The sequence below is a fragment of the Nipponia nippon genome, unplaced genomic scaffold (assembly GCF_047370975.1).
Source record: "Nipponia nippon isolate SJK-2023a ecotype South Korea unplaced genomic scaffold, ASM4737097v1 scaffold_6, whole genome shotgun sequence".
In the NCBI taxonomy this organism is placed as follows: Eukaryota; Metazoa; Chordata; class Aves; order Pelecaniformes; family Threskiornithidae; genus Nipponia; species Nipponia nippon.
In genome coordinates, this window is record NW_028262380.1 from 69593312 (window position 1) to 69618056 (window position 24745).

General features: G+C 42.9%; 1 protein-coding gene across 4 annotated transcripts in view; it reads left to right on the top strand.

The window, feature by feature from the left end:
* Nucleotides 1-23965, top strand: part of LOC148051545 (uncharacterized) — a 68412-nt gene extending 44447 nt beyond the window's left edge. Inside the window, exons 16-22 of one of the 4 annotated variants that reach the window (XR_015699691.1) lie at nt 657-2162; nt 2431-2520; nt 3230-3369; nt 8593-8822; nt 18329-18447; nt 19210-19275; nt 19426-19440. Coding sequence is in view for 2 of the 4 variants with exons in the window: in XM_087736624.1 (XP_087592750.1) it covers nt 2114-2162; nt 2431-2520; nt 3230-3369; nt 8593-8822; nt 18257-18308 (561 nt within the window). In the remaining 2 variants the exon portion in view is untranslated. The other 3 variants (XR_015699692.1, XM_087736625.1, XM_087736624.1) reach the window with 3 other exon arrangements.
* The last annotated feature ends 780 nt before the right edge of the window (nt 23966-24745 follow it).

The following is a 24745-nucleotide window of genomic DNA, read 5'->3' on the forward strand; positions in this document are numbered from 1 at the left end:
CGGAGGGAACCAAACCTTAGGCATATCAGCCTAATAAAGTGGATTGTAATGCAGCACTGTCACTTTTTGTCCCTGATCCTTTTAGGGACTTTATTTCTTTCTCATAGAATGATCCAGAAAGGTATGAGCAGGTGACTGCTCACAGAGCTCTTTCTAACCGAGGGTATCACAGTGATCCATTCCCACCTCCCTGAGGCAGCTGGCCAGGGAGCATACCGCTTTATCCCAGCTGAAGGGAAAAGCCAGGGATGTTTTCAAAACTAAATACTCTAAATACAGCACTCTCTGGGCCACATAAGGAAGATGGCTTTCAGCCACGTATGTCCCAGGCTTTACGCGAGCTGAGATCTTGTGCACACACCTCTGAAAGGCTTAACCTCTCATCTTGTAAGGTAGTGTTTCTAAAGCAGCCACATACTGTAGGAAACAAAGCCCGTCCCTCACCTCGTAAATCTTGTAACCTGAGTGCGTGGTAAGAAAATGAGCAGATGCAAAACCAAAGGTAGCATCCAGCTCAGCTTGAGAGTTTGGAATAAGTACAAAGGGAGTAACCACAGCATCGAGGTAATCAGTCACTGTCGGGTGTTATGTGCATGGGAAGGCATCAGTAAGTCTTAAGCAGAGATTTGAAGTGACTTTGTAGATTTTCTTTACAGGAAGCTTTTCATTTACAAAAGGAACGTGATAAAAGAGGAAGGAGCAGTACTAGAGAGCACCAGCAGCTGGAGAGCCATCTCTTATCTTCTTGGTCAGCTGCAAGCAAGTACTGACCGGCGCGTGCTTTGAGAGAAGTGGGTAATAGCAAGGTACAGAGCCTGTCTGATGCCTTAGGAGAAGAAAGAGATAGATGAGGGATGCAGAGTGTGTGAAAATACAATAGAGGTGGTAAGTCAGCAAGATAATTTTTACTGCAATGTGTTAAATGGTTTTGCATGGAGAGAAAGATTTGTTGAAATGAGGAAAAGGAAGCTTCAGTTGTGGACATGTGAGACCATGAAAACCTAAACCAGAGCTTTACCAAAGAAAAAGGGGCTGGATTTTTAAGGCAGTATGCAGGAAGAATGAACATGATTTGTGTCGAACAGGTTGCCTCTTCTCTTGCCAGCTGTGCACGTTAAAGAGAATGCTGCTTTTTACCATTCACAGGTTACTCCTCGTAGAAAATTACTGAACATTTCCATGCCTGTCGTTATTTAGAAATGGTTACAATTAAGCTAATCTAATTATTTCAGTTCCCTCTGTTTTGGTTCCTCTTATTGTTGAAATTAGTTCCTCTGCTAGAATCTGCAAGCTTTTGCAACTTTTGTTTTACTCATTATTCCCAAGGTAACCATTATGTCAGCATAGAAGTCCTCTCAGCTTGCACAGTATTTTTCTATAGTTCTGTCTTAGGCCATATAAGCTGAAATCCTGTGAGAAGCTTTTTGTTCAGGAACCTAAAACTTTAAGACTACCCAAACTGTGTTCCTTAATTTTTATCCTCTTGTTTATTTCACTACTAAAAGCAAAAGCTCACACAACTGTTGGGCTTTTTTAATTAACCCTGATCTAGCTCCCACTAATGTTCGTAGAAATACTTCCTTCCATGTCACTGAGCCTGATCTGAGTAAAGTTAAAGCCTTGATAATACCAAGCTTACTGCAAGAATCCTAAAGATTGGCATAATATGAGCAAAGACCAATGCTTGTTATGAGCCGTAATGATGATATTGGTAAGAGACACTCTTTTAAAAATCAAATAAAAATCAGAATCTGTTATGTTCCTACAGCTAATATCCAGGTTTGCTGGGAAAAAAGTTCTCTCTGGAATAATGAGAAATTGCTTAAACTCTCAACTATAGAATCCCTACTTTACCATACTGTACAGAAGGGATCTTTTCTTCCAGTACAGCAGACGTTACTGAGGGTTTTCCAAATGTAGTTTTTACAATCTCTATTTAGCATAAATTGTAGTTGTGTTCAATTCATCCTTATTATATGCAACCTACAGTGAAAGAAATAACCCCTCTGGTTTGCAAGCACAAGGGAGGTAAGTAATAGGACGCACCATGCCAGAGGGAGGTGATCAGCCAGAGGAACTGTAAGCACCTGGAGCCAGTTGTCTCTCCTGGAGGATGTCAGTGCTGAGAGGAGTCAACACCCGAGTTGGCCTAGGGAAGAAAGGTATGATGCCTTTGGCTTTTGTTTAGTTTAGCGGTTTGTTGCCTTAACAAGATGAGAAGAGAAGTCAACTTTGGGCCAGGAGTGAACAAAAGGGAATATTTTGTATTGCTTTTCATTCTCAGACAGAAAGGAAGTTCTCCAGGTCATGCTGATGTTTTTGTTGTTGAAAAGCATAGATGTGGAAACCCAGTGACTACAGGGGAAAAGAGAGTAATCTGGGGAAGGTACAAGATAGTACAAGACAGCCTTGCTCCTCTTCTTGTTACAGGGCCTGAGACTGAGGATCCAGTTTATGATGTTATGACACTATTCACAAAAATATTCAATAGGACTGACACATGGGGCTGTGGAAGTGAAGGTAACATATAAGGGCACGCCTTCAAGCCATGGTCTAAAGTTTCTCTTTTGTCTTCGTGAGACAATGCAAGTTTGGGGAAGATGAATAAAGCTGAGGCTGTGATTTTGCAGTCACTCTGTACTGACGCAAGCACAGGCTGCTGCCAAAGAGGCAGAGCCACATGTTTTGGCAACAGTCTGCTCTTATATTTGCTCAGGGTAACCAGGGAGTTATGCCCTCAGTTAACTCAGGCTTACTTGTTGACAGAAAATAGGGTGTTACTCTGGTTTGCATGTAAAAAGAAGCAAAAGCCACAAAGATAACGTTTTATAACTCCCTAAGTACATAGGTAAGATTTCTCTTCTAGGTTTAATTCTTTCAAAAGCACTAAGGTGTTTGAGGCAATCTTATCTTACCTGCTACACCCAGTTTTTACATAAATTTGATAGTGAACATCAACCATCATAACAGCAAAAAAGGGGGAGAAAAAAGTTATACCAGCAGGTTCAATTAGCCATGGGAGCCTCTTGCTAACAGGCATTATGCTCGCTGTGCCCACGAGGAGAGCAGTTTGTCTGTCACCTGAGAGGGTGTGTTGGAGCACGCCGGGTGCCTGGACGTGCTGGTGGCACCGCCTGCCTCCATCCCTGCTGTGCTCTGGCAGTAGGATCCAGCTGTGTGGCGAGCTCCAGCCTTTCTCACTTTCTTGGTACCGACACTCTGTCTGCAGGAAGCAGGGATGCGCAACCTCAGCTCCATTCGCTGCTGCTGGTTCCCGAGATGCTCTCCTGTCACTGCGCTGACTTGAAAGGTCACATCTTCATGGGCATGGTGCCGCCAGCTCAAACAGATGCACAGACTTCAGGAGAGGTACAGAAATGAATTATTCCATAATTAGCAGAGGAGAGGTACAAATCCAGAGAGATCAGCCCAAAACACTCCAGATTACTTGTATGTATTCCCCTGCATGAGTTTTTCATCCACTTGTATGGCATTCAGTAAATTTAAATCAAACTGAGGAAAATACTTTTCTCCTAAGCCCTGCATGCACAGTTTCTTTTCTTTTTTGAAATGCAGTCTCTTTCTCCACTACAACCAGTTTCCTTCTTCCCTGTTAATCATCCACACACCCCACACCGGCCCTTTCTTTTTTCTTGGTAGTGTCCAGTCCTCTTTGATGGTATCCCCTTGACAGCCTCTTAGGCAAATGCCTGAAGTGATGTCTCCAACTGATGTGCTCTTTTGGTAACAGCCTCTCAACATACAAAACATTCAAACAGTGTAAAGGACAGAGGAAGGTTTACACACTGTTGCTAACTATCCAAAACGTACACAATCTGTGATTGGTTGGGGCTTTTTTTTTGTTACCCCTCCTCCTGCCCTTCCATTTTATACATGTCTGTATTTATCCACGTTGGATACTTTCCTTTCTTATCTGCCCAACACACTTGTACAAGTGCGTGTAGACAGAATGCAGCACTAACATTGATGGGAGCCTGTACGCTAAGCGGACTTGAGAAAGGAGTATGGGTAAAACAGAACTAAAACAAGCACAAGACTAGTTCTGAGTAAAAGGCTGAAAGACTGAGAGCCTGGAGGGGTGTTTAATTCCGCGGGGTGATATCTATCCTAACACAAAACCTTGCTAGTGCTTCTCTCTTCCTGAGAGAGGGATAGAGCTTGAAATAGTGGAACAGTATCATTAGGCACAAACCATAAATGTAAGCTAAATGGCTCACTACAAAGGCGTTTAGGTCGCTGGCTTTGAAGTTTGCAAATACAGTAGACAGGAGAACCGTAGGCGCTTAGGTGTTCCCTGTTTGTGGTGGCTGACTCGGTGAGGTTTCAAACAAAAGGGAATGCATCAATGTTCTGTCTCTTCAGCTCTACTTCACTACGCAAAGTGATTGTGCTTTTTCCACCTACAAAGGAGAATAAAACGTTTTTGTCCCCCTTTAAAATTTTCTTGTGGGGTGATGCCTGAAAAAGCACTGATAGCAGGCCACGTACCACAGAAGTGCCTACCTTACTGATCTCTGCTGTCTCTTGTTCTCACCATCTGTTGATTTGTGTTTTATGAAAGGTGTGAAGCAGAGATTATCTGTGTACAAAACCCAGCAGAGTACGGCTTTGATCTGTGACCAGCTCTTATTATCAAACTCAATTATAACGTGGAGTTCCTTGAGCACATTTTTTTGTGGAATACTGTCCCCAGGGGGAGTTAGCATATAATTTCCTGACTACCTGCTTTCATGAAACATGATAAAAGATAACATACAAGAGACTTTTCCATCTCTGTCAAGTTGAATTGCAGCTGGCCAGAGGTTCAGAATGATGAAGGTGGAACTGAGAAATACCAGACCAATGACCCATGTTTTACCTTCAGATCTGCTAAGCTAAAAATGGGCTGCTTTATTTCCAATTAAGGAAAAATGAAACTGGGATGATACCATAGCAAGCAGCGTGCAGAGCTAGCATAAAATAGGCCACAGAGAAAAAGTAAGGCTGCCTTACCAGGCTGTAGCTTTAATGCTGTTCTGGGGTGTGGCACTCGCGTTTTTGGGTTTTTTTTTTGTTTTGGGGTTTTTGTGTTGGTTTTTTTGAGTGCTGTGAGCATGACTGTTTGGAAATTTTTCAGTCCTAGGATGTATGCACCTCTTCAGCTTTCCTACACAGTGTAATGCATTGCCAGTAATACATCTTTCTGCTAACAGAGGGCAATACAGAAGAGCGAGCATGCACATACAAAGCCTACTCTTCTGTAAATGTGAACTCAGGCCATTTTTCCTTTGCTTCTTCATGTTAAGTCAGATGCATGTTTCTGGAATTCTTGTGCTTCATATAAAATCTTAAAGTATCTATAGCCAAATCTGTGATGAGGGTACCCCAAATCACAGTCCTTGTGAAAACCTGCTTCAGTCCATACCAAGTCACTGCCTTCATACTGAGCTCTCTTGGAACGAAAATCTAGAGGAAGGAAAATGAGATCTCACTATCTCCGCTTTTTTCCCAGCCTCTCAGAAATAGTTCTATTAGAAGACAATAATTTCAGCAATTTAAAACCTGGGTTTAGAGGTTGTTGAAGGATTTGCTTTGCTTCATAAGAATGCGCTTCAGGTTCCTCATGCAGAGATGGGAGAAAAAAGTCATGCTGCCTCATAGTCTGCAATGCTGACGGAGAGAATGCTGGGGAGACAAGCCAGTGTTTTGTGGTTTCTGGCTGGTTAACCGGCAATGGGATAACCAATCAAGTAAATAAATAATAATAGTATTTTTTTTATCTTGTTAGATAGATTTGGATTTGGTAGGGATTAAATAGGAAACGTCCGAGCATAATCATTCCTTAAGCGCACAGCGGCCACTGATATTCACGTTCTGTGCCCTGGGTGAGAGGAGATTTCCCATTTGTCATTACTACTGCAGTGCTTCTGTTGACAGAGCGGCTGCATCTCTTGTCCCTCTACAGCAGTGGCAGTGTATGCAACAACAGCAGCCAGCAGCACTGTAACATAAGTATGTCCAAAATCATACTTCAATTTAATTACCTGTAAAACTTATTCTATAAAAGAGGGGGAAAGAATTCACTGTTGCTTTCCTTAAATAGATCAAATTTCAGTAATAATCCTGAAGGTTCCTTTACCTTTGATTTAAAGAATGCAGGAGAGGCCTGGATAGTCACTAAATCAGCTGTCCACTGGTAGAAGGAGCTTGGTACTGCAGCAGAGTTCAATGCTCTAATTAAAAAGTCTCAAGCTATCAGAATTTTCCATTACGAAAACAGAATGTCTGTTTGCCTCACAATTATGATGTTGTCTTGACTTACCTCATATATCACAGACATATGGAAATTAATTTGGGAGAGGGAAATTTAGAGTGTGTTCTTTTACAGCATTCTCTTTTGAGAAGGTGGGGAAAAAAGAACACTGACCCTTTAAAGATCCTAAAATTTGTTTCCAGTGCTTTTGTATTGCATCCCAGTACCTACCTTTTTTTTCCCCCATCACACACACAAAAAAAAGCATCTGGATTTCTTATCTTGCTTAAGAAGTGCAATTCTGTAGGAGCTATAAAGGGCTTAAAATGTGTACTTACACTACGAATTCTTCCAATTTTCTGGGCGTAGGGCTTTGTACCGCTGCCTGTATTTTCTCTAAGTAAGTAACCTGTTCCAGATTGGTTTCCATTTCAAAAGAACCTCTTCCATTTGAAAGCATCGTTTCTTTTGTTCCCTTCTAAATATTTCTTGGAGGTCATATCTCTAAATTATGTAGGCAAATCTCCACAAAAAAGGTAGGTCCTATCAGGAATCAGAATCATGGAAATGGTATTCTCTGCTAAGTGGTATCTGGGCATGTTACTATTTAATATAAAGGCAAGAAGGTAATACAGTCCCAAGTACTTAGGAAGTCCTATTGAGAAGAATGGCAGAACTGAAGAATAGAGAAGCCATTTGATGATTGTGTTTTCAGCTGCAATCTGCAATACAAAATTCTCTTGCTGCATATCTTCTTTTCAAGGACTATTAGAGAGAGAGAGAGAGTGTGTGTATATATATATATATATATTTAAAATTGTGAGGTATTGAGCTAGGCAGTAATTGGTGCATGGTGACTTGGCAATAATGAATACTGAGATTCAGTAAATGAGCTTGTAAGAAGATATTTTCACTCCTTTGTGAGCAAACCTCCCTCTCTTAATTAACAGAGAGAGGGCCTTTTGTAAAGAGGAATAGAAACCACCCAGGGTAGACTCCTCTTCTGAATTGCCTTTCAGAGGAGCCCTTTTCTCCCCACTGAGAGCCCAGCCTCCTGATTTCAACATCACGATTAAGTCTCCAAAATTGGAATACACCAGGATAAACATCTGTATAAACAGACACTTAGGTGTGTAAGCCTATGCATGTTGAAACTAATTCTGAAAATAAACTCTCCTGAAGCAGACATTGCTTTCTGTAAAGCTTATTTCACACTTCACAGCTCACTTCACCTGAAACCACCTTTTTCACATCTTCTGTGTGGTTGTTATTCACAGAAGACTGTTACAGAACTAGGCTGTATCTGAATGGCAGAACTTGGGCATGGTCCCATGCTCACAGACTTAAGCACACATCCAGTCACATCCCAACTTATATCAACCTAGAGAATGTAGATTTACAGTTTAGTTTCTGATGCAGGATTTTTGGCAAGTTTATGATTTGAGAATAAATTTGCTAATATTTTTAGTCTGAAATAACTTGATCTGCATTTGTAACTTCTCAAAGGAAATAGTAAATATCTTGTTGTTAAATGTGGAGATATTAGACTGTTAATTTTTCCTTGCATTGATTTTTTTTTTTTCTTTTTAAACATGCCATTTCTTTTTTATCCTATCTGAATTTTCTGTTTGGAAGAAAGAATCTCCACTTGCCTGCCACTGAATTGTCATGGAGCTCATTACCTCCGATGAGATGAGCAGTGGCGTGGAATAATTAAACATACTTCCTGCTAGCAAGCAGGAAATCTTTCCACCCCGTTCCTTTTGATTTGACCTTTGACTAAACACACTTCTCTTTGCTACATGGACGGTATTTCATCCCCTGGATGCGTTGTGTTGCTTTATCCTGGATGAGGCAGTGATTTCTACAGCATTGTTTTCAAAAGTATGTTTGCAAGAAAGAAAATGTGATCTTTTATATTGTTGAATGAAGACAAGATTTTGCCTGTGCAAATCCTTGTTAGATGGCAATAAAATCTGATTTTTCTGCCTATGTGAATTAATTTTGATACTGGAATTTCATTATTAATGAAACTTTTTAATGAAGTTGTGTTGCTTTCTTTATACAATGTAGTGTTTAATCATGTAAGAATCTAAATCAGAGCTTTCTGGTGTAACCCACCATGTAAAGATAGCTCTTGAGAGGCTTCACAGAGACTCAGGAGTTAATTCATACCGAAATGAAGAGGAATAATGCTTCGATTATAAGTTTTTCCTTAGTTACCAGTAAAAAAATCTGACATCTTAAAAAAAAAAAAAAATCAAAAACCCTAGGCAAGAAAGTAATTTCCCTTCCTTGATTTTTCAGTCTGACCCTATTTTCTTTTTCTTGTTTTTCAGTGGAGAAACTTGCCTGCCAGGGATAACAGAGGAGAACATGTGGGCTCAAGTCCCTCTGTAGCAGAGAAGGGAGGATTAAACAAGGGTCGTCCCGATCCTGGGGGCGTTAGCTCACCCAGCACTGATGAGAACACTGTGCTGCTTGCGATTCTCCGCTCCCAGCTGAAAAAGGCTGCTCACTTTGTAAAAGAAAGATACTGGCACCTTTCCCCTCTGGAGAACGGATGGAGGTATGTCCCTGAAAATCCTGCCTCTCCATGCCAGCTTTGCCTTCTGATGCCCATAGGCATTTTCCTGGGGAGCACGGGGTACCACGCAGACCCTGCTCGGAGCTACCGACTTCAGCTCAGGTTGCCTCACCACATACCCCAGAGGCAGCGTGCACAAAACAAAGCTGCCTGAGTCCTGTCTGGGCTCTACTTCCAATATCCCTGATAAGAACGCACCCACCAGTGAAGGGTCACCTCCCTGTCAGGTGGGAGTACAAAGGCTGCGGAGCCAAGCGCTTCAAGCTGAGTCTCTGGTCCATCCAGCACAGCCCCAATAGACCCTTGGGGACATCTGTGGCACCAGGCTGTGGAAGCAGGTCTGGTATCAGTGTGTTGTGCAGAGCAGGTGAGCTGTTTCTATCTGATATGTTCCTTCTGTTAGAACAAATTTTATCATTTGTTATTTTTAAGTATTGACAATACTGAACTGGGACTGGGCATAACTCATAACTATGTGAGCTTAAAAACGAAGTGGAAAATCCAACAGCCAGCAACGTACATATGTAACTTTTACTTGAAGGAACATTTTTGTATACAAATGAAGCTCCCCACTTTCTAAAAATGTGTTCCAAAGCATATTAAAAGGTATAACTTTGAAATTGAAGCTGACTTTTAGGCAATAGAACTGAGGTAAAGTTTGCTAGTGGTATATCAGCACAAGATACTAAAAGAGCCTGTTAAACAGGATAACAGAATTCTGAGGAAAGTTGAGGATGAAATGTCCAACTTGCTAACCTCCCCCCCTCAAAAAAAAGAAACAAAAAACAACAAAAAAACCCACATTTATTTGCAATCCTGCTATAGCTAGCTATTATTTACAAAAGGGTTTTAGAGGTTCTTTTTATTGTGCTTTGGATGATTTTTTTTTTTTTTTTAATTTACTCACTGTAAATTGGAGATCAGTAAGCCTTGCTTCAATATAAAAGAAGTTAGATAAAATGATAATTAAATTTAGTTTTAAATAATGTAGTCCTGAGCTAGAGTGGCTTTTTAATGGAAAATAAAAGGGAGCTCAAAAGATCGGGAGTTAAAAATGTATGAGAAAATAATCTTACGAGCAACACAAAGCACATAATTGACCTCTGACAGATATTCAGTATTCAAAAGATATGGATTACCTTAATTTACTAAACACTTAAAAGGGATATAAATTCTTGTGCTTCAGAGTTAAGCCCAGTTTCTAATGAATGGAACAAAGAAAAGAAACTTTCACTGTATATACGTGTCATTTTTTCATTGCCCATAAGGTAATTTCTTGGGATTTTTCTCCATACTAAATTCTGTTGGGAGCAGGTTGCTGGGGCTGATTCTGGCTGGTAATTCAAGTTACACTTCTGCTGTGCGAGTAACTGCAAGGTGAAGCAGATACAGTGCAGAAATGTAAAACATGGGAAAAGGAAACAGAACTATTTCCCCCTTTGAGAAACTGGTTACAGCACCGGCATGTCTTTTAGGAAATTTTTGTATCCCTGCTGTCCTCCTAAGATGCCCTAGTTCAGCCACTGGAAGGAAGACACATCCCAAATGACCCATTAGCAAAGAGCGGAATTGGGAGGTGCACAGAGACGAAAACAGGATCCCACAGGCCCTTTTATATTTTTTGTGCTTTGTGCAGGGTTCACATCAAAGGGAGTTTTGCTTTAAAAATACGTTTCTTGTTTCTAAAAAACCTTCTTTGTGAGAATGCTAATATTCTTTCCATAGCAAGGAAACTTTTTTTTGAAGCTTTGGCCGATGATCCAGTTTTTTCCAGCTCCTTTCCAATAAAGTTAGTCTTCTGAAGTCCCCAAGTGCACAAACAAGATAGATTGTAGTAAGCTCTCTAACAGCAGACTCTCATTTCACTGGAGTCACAAGCAATATATTTTTATCCATATATCCAGCACCAAAAGGCTCTGATATGGTAATTTTTACCTCCTTTACTTCCTTTTCTCCTCCTTCCTTTGTATTCATCTCAAAGTATTTAAAGCAAGAGACACACGGCTGTGTATATGCATTCATGCTGGAGAGCTGAAAAGCACACGTGCTACACCCACCAGCGAAAACCGGAGACTAGGGCTGGCTTAGGATATATTCAGGCTGCTCCATTTTATCAGAAATAGCAGCTGAGAAGAGAACTGGTCAGGCTGCTCTCAGCAGAATGGTTTGCTGGATCGAGTTTGCTGTTACCACCTTTTTTTTAATTGCCTACCTGCCTTATAAAAGGCACCCACAGCTATCATGGACCCCTTGTAGTCAGTTGAATAAGCACAGCTTCTAGTTTTTAACGTGATTCCTTTCATAGCTTTCGATTTTCCTTGTCAACTCAGAATTAATATTTTGGTAATACTTTCACGTACTGTCTTCCAGGGGCTCATACCCATTTATTTTTTCAAAAGCTGCTGAGTCAAATTAAAATTCTTAACAGATCTTTGGTTCCCTGATACCTAAGTTGCTCTTGAAAACTTTAAGCTGTAACTTGTTACATAAAAGAAAATTCAAAGTTTATATGTGTCATTTTAACAACAACAAAAAAAATGGTATTGAAGTTGCGAATTTTGACATTCATCCTGCTCAAAGAAACTGGATTAAAACACAAACAGGCCTAAGGTCTATGTAAGCATTGTAATCAGAACAGGCAACTCTTTGTAATTCAGTCACAGCTATGGTGCAGAAAATTTCATCTCAAGTAAGAAAGGGAATATTGAAGAAAGTATTTTAATTTTCTAATACCTCGTGTAACACAGAAGCAGCCCTGGGATGCACATCTGAGGCTGCATAATCCGGGAATTAGCTAAAGAGACAATGGCAGTAAAGATTCTTTCATTCAAAAAGCCAAGTGCTCAAACCACACAAAAACCGCTAAGAAAGTGCTACAAAAGTTGAAGCGAACAAACTGCTGGCCGTGTAATTATTCTCCCAGCAGGCTCATCAAACAACTCCCAGCATGCCCTCCTGCCTCTTCTGGGGATGTTTTGACTAAATCTAACAAAATAATAGCTGCAGTCACCTCCTTTTACAGTCACTTGCGACACAAATTGGATGCAGTGTCAAGCCCTTGAAGGAACTGATGGTTCTCATCAGCAGTATTTGACTGTCAGATGCAAACCACCTGGCAGACATGCGAACCTTTTGAAGGCAATTGGAAAAAACATCCATTTTTTTCTAGACTGAGAAATCCTCAGGGAGGCAGCATGCTAAAATATGCACTTCCGCTGTGTTTCTTTTTAAGAGGAAAGAGATGGGTTTTTTATATGATTTTAGGTTGTTTTAGGAAAAGGTATCAATGCTTTTGGAAACTCCTCAAGCAAATCACTCGGTTCACTCTCCCTTAGCATAGGCATCATCTTTGTCCTCATTAGGAATAAGCAAGTTGAGCAAAACTAACTTCAGAAGCTGTTTCAAGGCACTTGTCCATTCATTATGTCTTTTAATCCTAATCATAAATATTTATTGTTTTAAGAATTTACTTCCAAAAATTGAACTAAAACTCAAAGCTTAATTACCACAGGTCTTTACCATGAAAATGATTCTCAGCTTTAACGCGCCTTGGTGAGACTTGAAGTGCTAATATAAATGTTTCTTTCGTCCTCTGCATGACAAACCCAGAAAGTAACCTAGAGCCAGAGCTTCACGGTTAGTTAGGTCTTTCACACCCATTGACCTTACAGCACAGTTTTGATAACTATAGCCATGTTTTATGTCTGAGTAGCATATAACAATGGCAGCAATTTTAGCAACTTGTGAGTTTTAACTGTCGAAAAAGCTGTCACATCTCCCAGAAGAACAACAGTATGATAAAGTTGCAAGGTGAAGTGTGATTTCTCTGTGTCTTTCTGTACACTATCAGACATAAACGTAAAGCAGTCTTATGACTCCTTTAGGTCATAAGAAGCTGTAAAAATAAATCAGTTGTCCTCCTCAATGTACAGAAGACTGATAGTTTTCACTAATAATGAGCAGTACGAGTTCACACAGCTCTTAGATTTTTCTGGATTTGAATGAGGAATATCATTGAAATCCGCTTTTACTATCAGACGTGAGCTTCAGAGCACCTCCCCTTCATTGTCCCAAATACAAGGCTACGTGCCTGTCTGTTAGTGGGAGAGGAGAGGGCACTGCCCAGAATATCTGAGTGAGATCATGGTGGTCAAGATGGAGAGCTGATCTGTTGTCACCAGGAAGCTGCAAGGCTACACTAGGCATCCATGAGACTTCAGGGTAGAATTGGTAGGAGATCCCATTTAGGTTTGGAGGGCTACAGCAAGAGGCTTTAGCCCTAATGTATTATGAGCCTGTCCTCCACTGGAGATTTCTACTAATTTTGGATAGGCATCAAAATGCATTTCTCCTTCTCCCTCTACAGACATGGAGCTGAAGCAGTACCTGTGGCATAAGTCAAAATGGTCCTGTTGAAATCAGTTACCTCTGAGAGAAAAAAAGCATGATTCCTACTGAATGTGCTAGCTATGTCTTGTCATACTTTTGTGGGGGAGAAAAGTTATGAATCTCCTGATGTTTCTGACTGCTTCACAAATTCATGTCCTTTAAGGTGAAGAAGGACCATTAACCTCTCTCTCTCCCAGCTGTGCCTCACATGGGTCACAGCATCTCATTATCAGTGCAGCAAGGCATATAACATGCAAGTTAGGAATAAGGACAAAATAAGGCCAGAATGAAAGCCCTGGGGTGCTCCTCCTGCTGCATCCCCCGAGGGCAGTAGGGGCGTGTTTGGTGAGTGCCCACCCAGCACTGGCAATGAGCCCCCACCTCCTCCAGCCCAGGCAAGAGGCCCTGGCTGCTCCGTCCTAGGTAGGGAGGGAGCTATGCTTCTAGAAGTATTTGCTTGTGAAAAGATTGTCAAGTGGAAAACATTGTCTTAAAAACCTCTTTATATCACTGTATCCTCGTAAAGCAGAACATTTTAGTTTTGTTCTTTATTTTTTTTCCTTGCCTCTACATGGTTTACAAGCTTAGGAGAGCTGAAAAATCCAACTTGCCTTTGGAGAAAGCTGTTTTCACTGGTGACAATTCAAAACGTTAGACTTATTCAAAACATGACATTTGCATGTCTAAGTGGATAGATCAGTTTCAGTGTGTGAGTTAGAAAGTCTGCTCTCATCTGTCATTGAGTTTATGGAAGTGTATGTTCTTGGAACGGGCTTCTCTATTTTTTAAGGTCCTTACCCACAAACTTCACCATCTCAAGTTACAAAATCAATACTGTGTTGGCACAGTTTACCATGGTTTTTACGTCCTTTAGGGTAGTATGTTGGGTAATGGATGGCTTGCTCCAGATTTCATTGTAAGATCAAGTTAACAACAGGGTCATCCAGAATATTCCTCCTTTACACTATTTCAAGAATTGCAAATGTTCTTTCTGTACTAGCATGCAAATAGAAATATGATCCCTAGCCTTTGTGAAGCTAAATTCCATGTGAGATAACTGGCAATTTCCTCCATCTTCCAGAAAGATTCCTTATCTTCTTCAGTCCTCAAGAGATCTGTTTCTCCTTTGTCTGGCCTGGCCCACCACCTTTTCCTGGTCACATTTGCTATGTAAGGGTTGCTTCTGTCTCCACTGCCGCCTCTCGTTCTGGATCTAACAGAGCCAGCACTGAGACCAAGTTAATTGACTCGCGGATATGGCTGCAATGCTTCCCAGATCTCCTGCCTGCAGGAGCGCAGGTCCTGCAGGACTTGCCTGCGTGTCATGGCCAGAGCTAGCACAACTGCACCACAGTCCCAGCCTCTTTGCTGTCCCCAAAAAAGGACATTTTACTATTCCTACTGAATTCAGTAGAGCCGGGATTTGGCAGCTGCTCCTTCTGCTCAGTCCCCAGAAACTTGTGTCTGTAGGTATAGACATCGTGGGTTCAGGCTGGACCATTTCTTCTGTCAGGATGGCCAGGAGCACAGGTTACAGTGGCAATGAAGGGTGCGAGAAGACAAGTCCTCGCTGCCTTCCTCGCACTCGCGGGGATCCAGCCCCGCTCCATCTCTGCCTGCTGCAGCTGAAGGCAGAGCCAATCCCTCGTCTTTCCAGCCTTAGAGTCGTTCCCCTAAGGTCCCGAAGGCATTGACCCACTGTTTTATCTGAAAACTTCTAGTTTAAGATGCACTCTCAGAAAAAAGAACATTCCTTGTCTTTGGGGTATATATTTCCCCCTGCACATCTCATTACAGCCTGGTCTGTTTAAACATCAAAAGTGCCTGTGTAAATATATACAATGAGGCTAAGTGATTAGAATAATGTAATGCAAATTTCAAAGACACTGAGCAGATCTGAGAAATCAACACTGTCATAAGTTTTATTTCCATAGCCTGAATGGAAGTAATATAACTAGAATACAGGTTGTACTTCAAAGAAAAGTAGTGTTGAAATTCTAATAAGTGAAAGGATTGCTTGAAGGTGGGGAGGGGAACATGGCAGGTGGAGGGAATACTCTTTCCCCGGTTGTAGATGCATTTTATTTCTTCATAAAGGCCTTTAAAATGTAATAATGTCTCCGCGAGCAGTGAGGCACTCTTTTCCATTAACTTTTGCCGTATACTATTTTCACACATCCTCATTCACCCGCTGAGCCTGGCTTCAGCTTCACAGGCAGTCCCTCCCCGGGCCATCACCCCGGCCTCTCCCTGCAGCACCGGCTGCGGCCACCGCAACCGCTGAGGGTGAGAGCCATCTACAGGCATCCCAGGGAAGGGAAGCGCTCCTCAGGCAGCACCCTGGCTTCAGCCACCCCTTTCCCACAGGCAAGGATCCCTCTTCAGCGAAAGGAAGCCTAGCAGAAAAGCAAAACACGGTGCACAGATTACCTGAAGGCAAGAAAGCGTGGTAGTGGCTAAGCCCCTACAAGATGCCACAAATCCAATATCTGCAGTTCTTGAAGTGTTTGTGGTCTGTCTGTCCTGTCCCCCGCACGTCCCTGATGTGGTAGCATGCGTCACCGCTGAAGGGGACGATGGGGAAGGGAGTTAAGGTGTAGATGCATTGTGTCTCCCATCTGATGGGGACGTGAGGGAGCCTCGTTAAAACAACCACTTCAGATTCCAGCTTTCACGAGGCTGCACAGCTTCGCCTGCCAGCAGCGAGCAGCAAGTTGAAAAAAAGCTCCCGGGCTCTGGAGCTGCCAGAGCAAAAGCGGCTACCTCCCCGTGAGGGAAGTGTGGTGCAGAGCAGATGGCACATCTGGTCCCTGAGCTGGTGCTGAGTCTCCCACCTCCTTTCTCTCTGCATTATCCACCGAGACCCAGCGCAGCTCCACAGCCCACAGCGCTCATTTCCTCCATCGTCATCACTTCCACCTAAAGTGCGGTGGGCGCCTCGTCAGGGAGCTGATGGAGAGGTTGACACACCAAGGCTAGGCATATGTCTTTTTTTAATTCTGAGGAGAGGCATTGTCATGAGAAAAAAGGTACATTTTCAGATCAATAATGGGTGAACAGTTCAGAAGCCTTTCCCTCAGAAATGCAAATCATCTGGACTGCTCTAACATCTTCAGGGCTCTGATGATCCTAAGGCACTGTCTTTTTGCTGTCTGCAAAGCAACCGTAGCTTGACCTGTGAAGGACAATTTCATTTCAAGTGACCTGGGGAAGCAATAAAAATGCAAAGACAAAATGGAAAGAAATATTTATTAGAACAATCATGGTACTATTTTTATTTGCATCATAGAGATCATTGACCAGTTCTGTATGATCTTTCCACTCCCTAGAAATTGCAATGTTCCACTGTAGCAAATGCACAGAGTTTAAGGTCAATGTCGAGTCATAAAACAGCTACAAGTACAATTTAAGCATTTGCAGTTATGGGCAAAACAAGAAAAAAAGGTACTTTGTACTCCATCTGGAATTCTACTCGCTCTGTACACAGTGTTAATAAAATACAGATGCAACTCAGGCCAGCGGTAATTAACATCAGAAGCTGTTCAGTGGCCTGTATGAATTGTATTTTGTTGGTCTTAGCCCAGTGCCCATTAGACAGACATCTACATTACAGCCAGAGCCTTTGTGTCATTGGCAAAGACCAAGGGCCATAACGCATTTTCTCACTGAATTCCCCTTTTGGAAGTAGAGCTAATCACTTTTGGACACTGTGGGGCCCCTCCTCCTCGGCACTGCTCGTGCTTATAAAACTTGTGGTCTCTGAGGGCAGAACGTCCATCTGCAGGGCTGCCGGGTAAATAATAAAATTCAAATATGCATGAGCCAACCGAGAAAGCCGTGACTGATGTAAGTGCAGCAAGTAGAAACTATCAGACTGTCTGTTTTATGCGGAGAGGGGTGGTACCTCTTCACCACCTGCCCATCCAGAAGCAGTCCCATGTGCTGACTGCAGTCAAAGGCATTGCTGCAGACAAAAGACACAGCGTGCCTGCACTTCCAGCACTGTCTAATAGAACTCTAATCAATTAGAAGAAAAAGATTTGTAAGCATACCTCTCTTCTCTGCCGTGCAACTTCTCCCTAACCTGCCTGTGATTTCTCCCCATGGGAGGTTGCTAAATTCAGAGCTTAACACTGAGGCAGCATCTCCCATAGCACTCTCTCTGGTTTGTCCTGCTCTCTGTAAACCAGCCTTTACTGGCATTTGGCATGAGGGAGACACAGGTTTTCAGTCCACATTTTGCAGGATCACCCTTTCTGAGAAACTGTCATTCACTGCCAGCGGAGCATGCCTTAGCCCTCCACTCAGCCCAGCTTTCAAGCCTCATTGGATCCATATGCTTCCAACAATCAGGGTGATTTTTCTCCTAGTTTCTGCATGGGTATGACTTGTGGCTATCTCATCCATGCAATGATGGCCATATGCTCTTGGGTACCAGCAGAAGCATGAGAGAAAAGATTATGATCTTCAGAGAACTGTGTCTGTCATTAGCACAGCTGCCACCGTAACAGTACAGGGCCAGCGAGCTTCAAGTTTTCCTGTTAAGACTCGCTGTTCTTCTATGACGTGACCTTTTTGCGCTCGGATTTGTCATGCACCTCACAGGTTGGAAATCATACCCTGAGCCATTAAATCCCCCAGTCCTATCTCGAATAATATGCTTTGTAGAAAAATTTCTTGAAGGCATTTCTGTGAAAATACAAGTAAATTTGTTTTTTAAGGCTGTAAGGATCTGGAAATACGTATTCGTTCACTGAGATGCTTTAAAAAGAGCACAAAGCTTAGCAAGTGAAAATAAAATAGGTCTGATTTATACAGTAATACAGTAAAAAGGCTGTGCAGGAAAACTGCAAACAATCATTTTATATATGTTTATGCACATTAACTCTCTAAGTGATTATACAGTCTCTAACATCTAGATTTTCACGGGGTTTTGTAATGCTTCAAAGGAATATAGCTGCAAGTAGACAAGTATAAGTTTCATTTCTCTCACTTCAGTAACAGCAAACGCATATTTTTGCTTTCAGAATCTGCCTCTTCTGTCAGTTGTACTTACATTTTTTTCTGCTTTTATGCTGATAAAATTCCACTGACATCAGCTATAGCAAACCTTCATGCTTGATAAATGTGTGACCAAGAAGAGAATCAGGGTCGTACTAAACAAAAAAATGTCAATCATCAAGGAATAAGTGGGGGTTTCAGCCTGCTCAGAGGAAAGGTAAGTGGAAGGGCCTTTGTATAACTCTTCCTCCATGCTCAAAGGTAATACGTGGATGGCTTTAGCTAAATAAAAGCTTATTTTTTGCCTTCTTTTTTTCCTTATGTGCTCTTGGAGGAAATGGTATTGAAAAGTCTAAGCCACTGACATTTTGGTGTTGTGAAAGAGTGAGAATGTAAGCCAGAAATTAATGGAAATGCTCCTCTAAGTATATGATCCATTAAGTTGTTTTGCAACGCTGAGAAACGAAGCATAGAGTATTTTGTTCAAGTCAATATCCCATGGGGATGAAAGCAACAGTATGATCTTTCACTGCCACAGGCCAAGCCCTGCCAATGAGCACGTAGGTATAAATCCAGAATACCTCCAGTTTAGTTAAAGGAACCACCCTGAATTCACAGCAGTGCAGCTGAGGACTAACCCAGGGCCTGTATCCCCAGTTTGGATGTCTCTGGGCCGGTGTGCCCAATGCTGTGAACCAGCCGGTGGCAGCTCGCTGGCCTGTGTGCAGAGAACTTCAGCCAGATGGGGTGATACAGGAGCAACACAGGACATCACAGACTCCTCCTGCCCGCTCCCAAGTGAGGGATACCTTGTTCAGCGCTAGGATTTACTGTTCTGAGTGACTTTTGTTTTATTCTGACTGCATGGGGTTGCTTACCCTTTCAAGAAAATAAGAGATCCAGTCAGTGGAGAAAGGGGTTGCGTTATTGTTCTGCAAACAGCGTTTATAAAATTCAGTCTTAAACGCTTTGCCCACAGCTCTAGCACCGAAGGATGGCGTTTCACTCTGCCCTGGCAGAACAGATCAATTACCAGTTTTCACTGGTATGTATCTTGGTGTGCTGCTGCCTGTTTCCTACAACTGCTGACTACCTTGACACTGTAGTTGCATTGCTCAGCAGTTTCTCCTCGCTCTGCCAGGCGTTTAGCTATTCAGTTGGCGTTCCAGCATATTTTTTTTTGCTTTGCCTACAGACCTGAAGGGCAGGAAAAGGACCTCCCAGGCTTGGCCTGAGATGGATCTGAACCGGTGTTTTCAGGGGTGCTCAGCTGCAGCAGGTTTTCTTTTCAAACTCAACTCAAAAGATGAAATAAAGAAAAATAACTCTCTGGGGTTTTCTTTGTACTGCATACCTGAAACCTGAATAAAAAGAGAAACCAGGCATTAAACAACTGCCAGCTTCAAAAAGTTGTTGGCACTGACAGAACGTGGCTGATCAATGGTGTTTTGTTGCTACAAGGGGAGCTTTAACTGAAGCTGTTTCCCCTTGGTCTGCTGCCAGGGACAGCAGCAGAGGTCTCTTCTCTGAGGAGCTCAGGAGGGAAGGCAAAGGAGCCTGGAAAAATTCCTTTGTGGCAGTGGCTACAGACCAAGAGAAACCTCTCAGCCACGTACATTTTATACAGGCAAAAGCTTAGTAAACATTAAAAGCAGGAAGTATGCTGTTGAAAAGAAAGGCAAATCAATCATCAAATACCCTTTTCATGGTATTCTGACTTCAGGTTTTGTGAAATGGCAGGGGAGGTGAAACACATCTGAAGACAGTTAGGTACCTCTCCATCTTTCCCTCTGCATTTGGCATACTGCGGTCTGAAAAGCAGCAGAATGATGAAGCCGCGGGTGCCCAGAGTATGGGCTCTCTCCCCTGTGTCAGTTCAAGAAAAGATCAGACCTCAGCAGGAGTTTTGCCCTAGTGAGGAGTCTTAAGCACAGCAAGAAGTTAGTTTGTGAAGGTTAGTGTGCCTCAACCTGAGATCTCCTGGCTGATCCCACACTAGAGGTGCAGCAAATCTGATGCTTCCAAAAACTAACGTGTGCAATGCACTCCTGGAGCACAAACGTATGGGTGCTGTGCAGAGAGACTGACGCTCCCAGGGCACAGCAAACTCGCTCTCCTCTCCCCCCCGGGACTAAGCAGTGCATTACACAGCGAGTGCGGGCCTTGCTTGGGCTTTTTTAGGGGAGGCTTCAGCCTCTGCTGTGAGTAGGTCTGGAAGCCATAGTGTCAGACTTGCAACATCAGGCCAGATGTTGAGAGATGAATTCTGGCCCTACTGCACACAAGACTGCTTTAGGGTACCCCGGGCCCGGGCCCCAGGACTATGCTGTCTTGTACAGAGCTTCAGCCCACCCGGCTCAGGTGCTGCTGAGGCACCTTGGGCTCAGGAGGGTGGGGGCTCACCCACTGGCTTTGGGCGGGTTTTTTACCACTTGACAGCTAGGTCAGGTTTGTTTGCACAAGCTAAACCCACACATGACCCACGCAGCTGAAATACTCCAGTTAGTACCTCTCGGGTGGTGAAGGACTTGTGCTGAAGTTAGCAGGGCTGCTGGTGTGACCGACAGTCATGTTTAGCAAGGGGTAGAGGCAGGACCACTGTCATTTTGCAGACTTAAAGTAACTGTCTTTCCAGTTCTGTCACACCGTTTTTGAAGCAACGATTTTTAATTTTTCTTCTGGAAATAAAACGGATGCTTTTAATAAACAAGCAGAGCCCTTGGGTGCTGCATCTTTTTAACCAGATCACAGTGTGGGTAGAAACCGTCTCTCAATATGATGACTTTTGCCTTATCTCTAAAGTAACACGTTTGCCTGATCAATCGAATATAAAAATACAATGGCTACATGTTGGTTTTCTGAAATTCACTACATCTTTAGACTGTTACTCTTCTCCCCTAAGCTGCAATATGATTTTAGTTAATAACCTTCTCCTTCACCTTACAGTATAGTCCCACCAACACTCCTTTCCTTTAAAATAAACTGATTTGATTTTTTGGCTGCTGCAGGGTGAGGAAAAGGAAAAACTGAGTTTGGAGAGGAAGCAGGATTGCTTTCGTGTTTTGCTTTTCTTTCTGTGCATATAAAATTTAGACAATAAGTAAACCTTTCCCACCTGTGATTATGCAGAAGTAGGTTACAGTGCCTAGAGCGATTGCAATAACTCACTTGCCACTTTTACAGAACTCTCTGCTTTATTAGTTTTGTGCTGATAACTTTACAATTACTTTCCATATAAAAAGTAGGTAATCGAAATCACAAAGGTAGCTGAATACCTGAGTTATCATGTAATCACCTGAGTGCATCTGAAACTAGATTAATACTATGTTAACTCTTTCAACTGGCCAGTGATGTCGTTTATGTATCAAGTAACTGACTGTTTTCCGTGTAAAGTGGACAAGTGACAGAAGGACCTCTTTTCCTGACAGTGCAAGGTCTGTAATATTTAGGAGCACAAATTTAAGACCATCTGGTCAGAAGCTACTCTTCTACTGATAAAGGAGCAATGGGATAAACCTGGAATCCGAATGTTTGGAGCAGTGGCATTAGTAACAGCAGAAAATTCTACGAATCTGCTGGATCTCCAAAGTGTTAAAGAACCTGGGGTTATTTATATCAAAAGCTAGTACTTTCATGGCTTACAGGCACAGATGGAGAAACAGCTTGCACCATTTCGGCCATAATGAAACATCTCACGGTGGCTAACAGAATGCAAGAGTGAAATTAAAGACTTCTCTTTCCACTGCAGAAATAAGAATGAAGACCATGGGTTTCTGGTGCAGCCAGATCTCAGGATTAATCTGAACTGACTAAGGATGGCATGCAATTCCAACACCTCAAAATGTATCGCAGTATTCAGTAGACCTTCTCCTGCCACCTCTACTTAATCTTCCACATCTTCAAAAGGCATTCCTTCAGTCGAGCATCCTATCAGTTTCCTCTTCCCTGCAGAGTGTGGCTGTAACCGCAAACGGTTCAGTCAGGGTGCCATAAATTTCCAATTAAGATGGCAATAGAGGTCTCACGGTATGTGAAAGCTGAATTTGGAAAAACTGTTTTCAGATTGGGCCCTTAGAAGCAATGTAAGGTATTGTGTTGTTCATAGAGTAACGATTGGAAGCGGATACTTGGTATCTCAGCACATTCTAACTTTCCCAGGATCAGTTGCACAACTCCCTTAATTTAAATGTCAGGAAATTATCGTTTGCTTATTTCCTACACTAAACACAGAGGTAATCTGACCTGAGTATTAAGTGAGGGTTTTCTAAACCACAGTCACTAATTCTACATTTACGTATATTCATTAATTTTGTTTCTCAGAAGATGGGAAGTCCTGTCATTAGTGGAAAACCAAAGCGTGCAAACAGCTTTTTGTGCTGGTCTTTCTTTTCAGCTTCAGAGAGAAATGTTGTGTGCTGTTAGCTTCAGTTTGCAAGGCTCTGTGCAGGCATTGCTCGAGAGTGCGGGCTCTGCCAGCAGCTGGAGCTTGTGCTCTTTGCCTTGGTCCTTGGTTAGACTCGATTCTTCAGGCAGAAATGGCTCCCTGGAAACCAGTGACTGGTGCTGGGCTGAGATTCCTGAGACTAGAATTGCCTTCTGCTGTTCCCAGGTGCCAGCTCTCAGTAAATGAAAGTGCGTTGTACTTGGGCTCTCCGTCACTTACCATACTGCAAAAGCAACTTTCAAGGCTTCAGATGTTTGATCTCACATACTAAATGATCAGTATTAGTGCCAGAAGGAACACTGACATTGGAAAATGGGCAACGCAATGGTGTGGCCCCTGCCGGAGTTTAGAGAGGCATGTCTGAGCCCCGGGGGGAGCGAGCAGGCAAGCCCCCCCAGGTCCTGCAGGCTCAGACGAAGGAGGAGGTTGTCCAAAGACCACCTTCGCCCAGTCCACAGGCTATGTTTCATTGGCACCCAGCTCATCCTAACAGCGTCACGGCTTACTGGGTGCTAGACATCAGCTCCTGCAGTTCGACTGAACCCAACGGTGAGTGGGCAGCAGTGGGGTGTTTGGCAGGAGGGAAAAGCGCAGGGACTGAGAAGAGCAAAGGACCACAGCCCACAGAGCGCTGTACGGCACACAGGGAGCTGAAGGGCTGGAATAGATGGCTACAGGAAAACCATCCCTCAGGTTTATTAATAATGTGGTTTGACAATATTCCATGTATTAGAACAAAATGCAGACTCTACGCTTAGTCCAGTAAAGAACATGACAGATCATTTGGAAGTGGTACCATCACAGTCCCTGGAAGTATTCAAAAAACATGTGGATGTGGTGCTTAGGGACGTGGTTTAGAGGTGGACCAGGCAGTTAGGTTAACAGGCTGGGCTCGATGATCTCAGAGGTCCTTTCCAACCTTAACAATTCTATGATTCTATGATTTGGCTTTTGTTCTCACCTTAGGATATTTCACCAAAGGACCTGAGCTTAGTTGGAAACAAAATCCCGTGTCCTGCAGCTTCATGGGTCAGATCACTGCTTGGGCTGCACACTACTTCTCTGTCAGCTCCAGCAACGTGTCACCCCAGGGCACGTTCTTCTGCTGGGCTGCAGCTTATGAGACCAGCAATGGAGCAAGCGGGAAGATCTCTTAACTTTCTCTATGGAGCTGGAAGCAAGCTGATTACCTGAAAGCCAAACACCTCCAAGAGGACAAAGACTTTAAGCTATGTTTAAATCGCACTGTAGGGGCTATGGCTCATTTTTGCTGTTAATAATCTGATACAGCTACATTTTTTTTTTTAATATCCAAAGACAAATTACAGCATATAAAAGACCATGAGGTTATATTTTAGTTTTCTAGAAGCTGAGATAGTCATATTAATATATTATGAAGGCATTGTAACAAGGGTGCTAGTATTTTAATGATAAAACATCCAGGGTCAGTAGAAAATATATATCATCATCTGCAAATTCATTTTAGATGTAATAAAATAGCATAGCATAGGAGATCTCTCACATTTTAAATAGGATAAATGTTATTTATACTTTATACTGCAACATTTGATCTTTTGAAGCAGCAGGAAGATGCAGCAGGACTCGGTACTTGATCACACAGCATCTGCAAATGTGCAGAGGGGCCATGGCAGCTCATCTGACAGCAACAGGCAAAGGCTGTGGTAATTATCGGGCTTGCTGATGCTGAAGGCTGGCTGCAGAGAGAGGCCACGCTCCCCTGTCCCGTCAGGGAGGGGCCAGCTGGGCCCTGCTGATGGGGTGCAGGTGGGGAGGAAGGTTATAAACAGGGGAGCAGGCACTAAATGAGCTGTGAGTACCTACTGTGCAGAGGAGCATTGGCTGGCATCCTGGTCTGGAGTCGTTTTGCCTGTGGGTGAGTGATAGTTTAGCTTTCTCTACAAGGGGAGTGTGATGGTCAGCATGTGGCTGGTGGCAAGGAGCAGAGATGGTTCGTAGGCCTGGAGAGGAGGGGGGGAAAGCTTGTGGTGGGGAGTGGTTTCCCTTGTGAGCGAGCTCTGGTGCTTTCAAGGGTGGCTATGCAGGGCCGTGG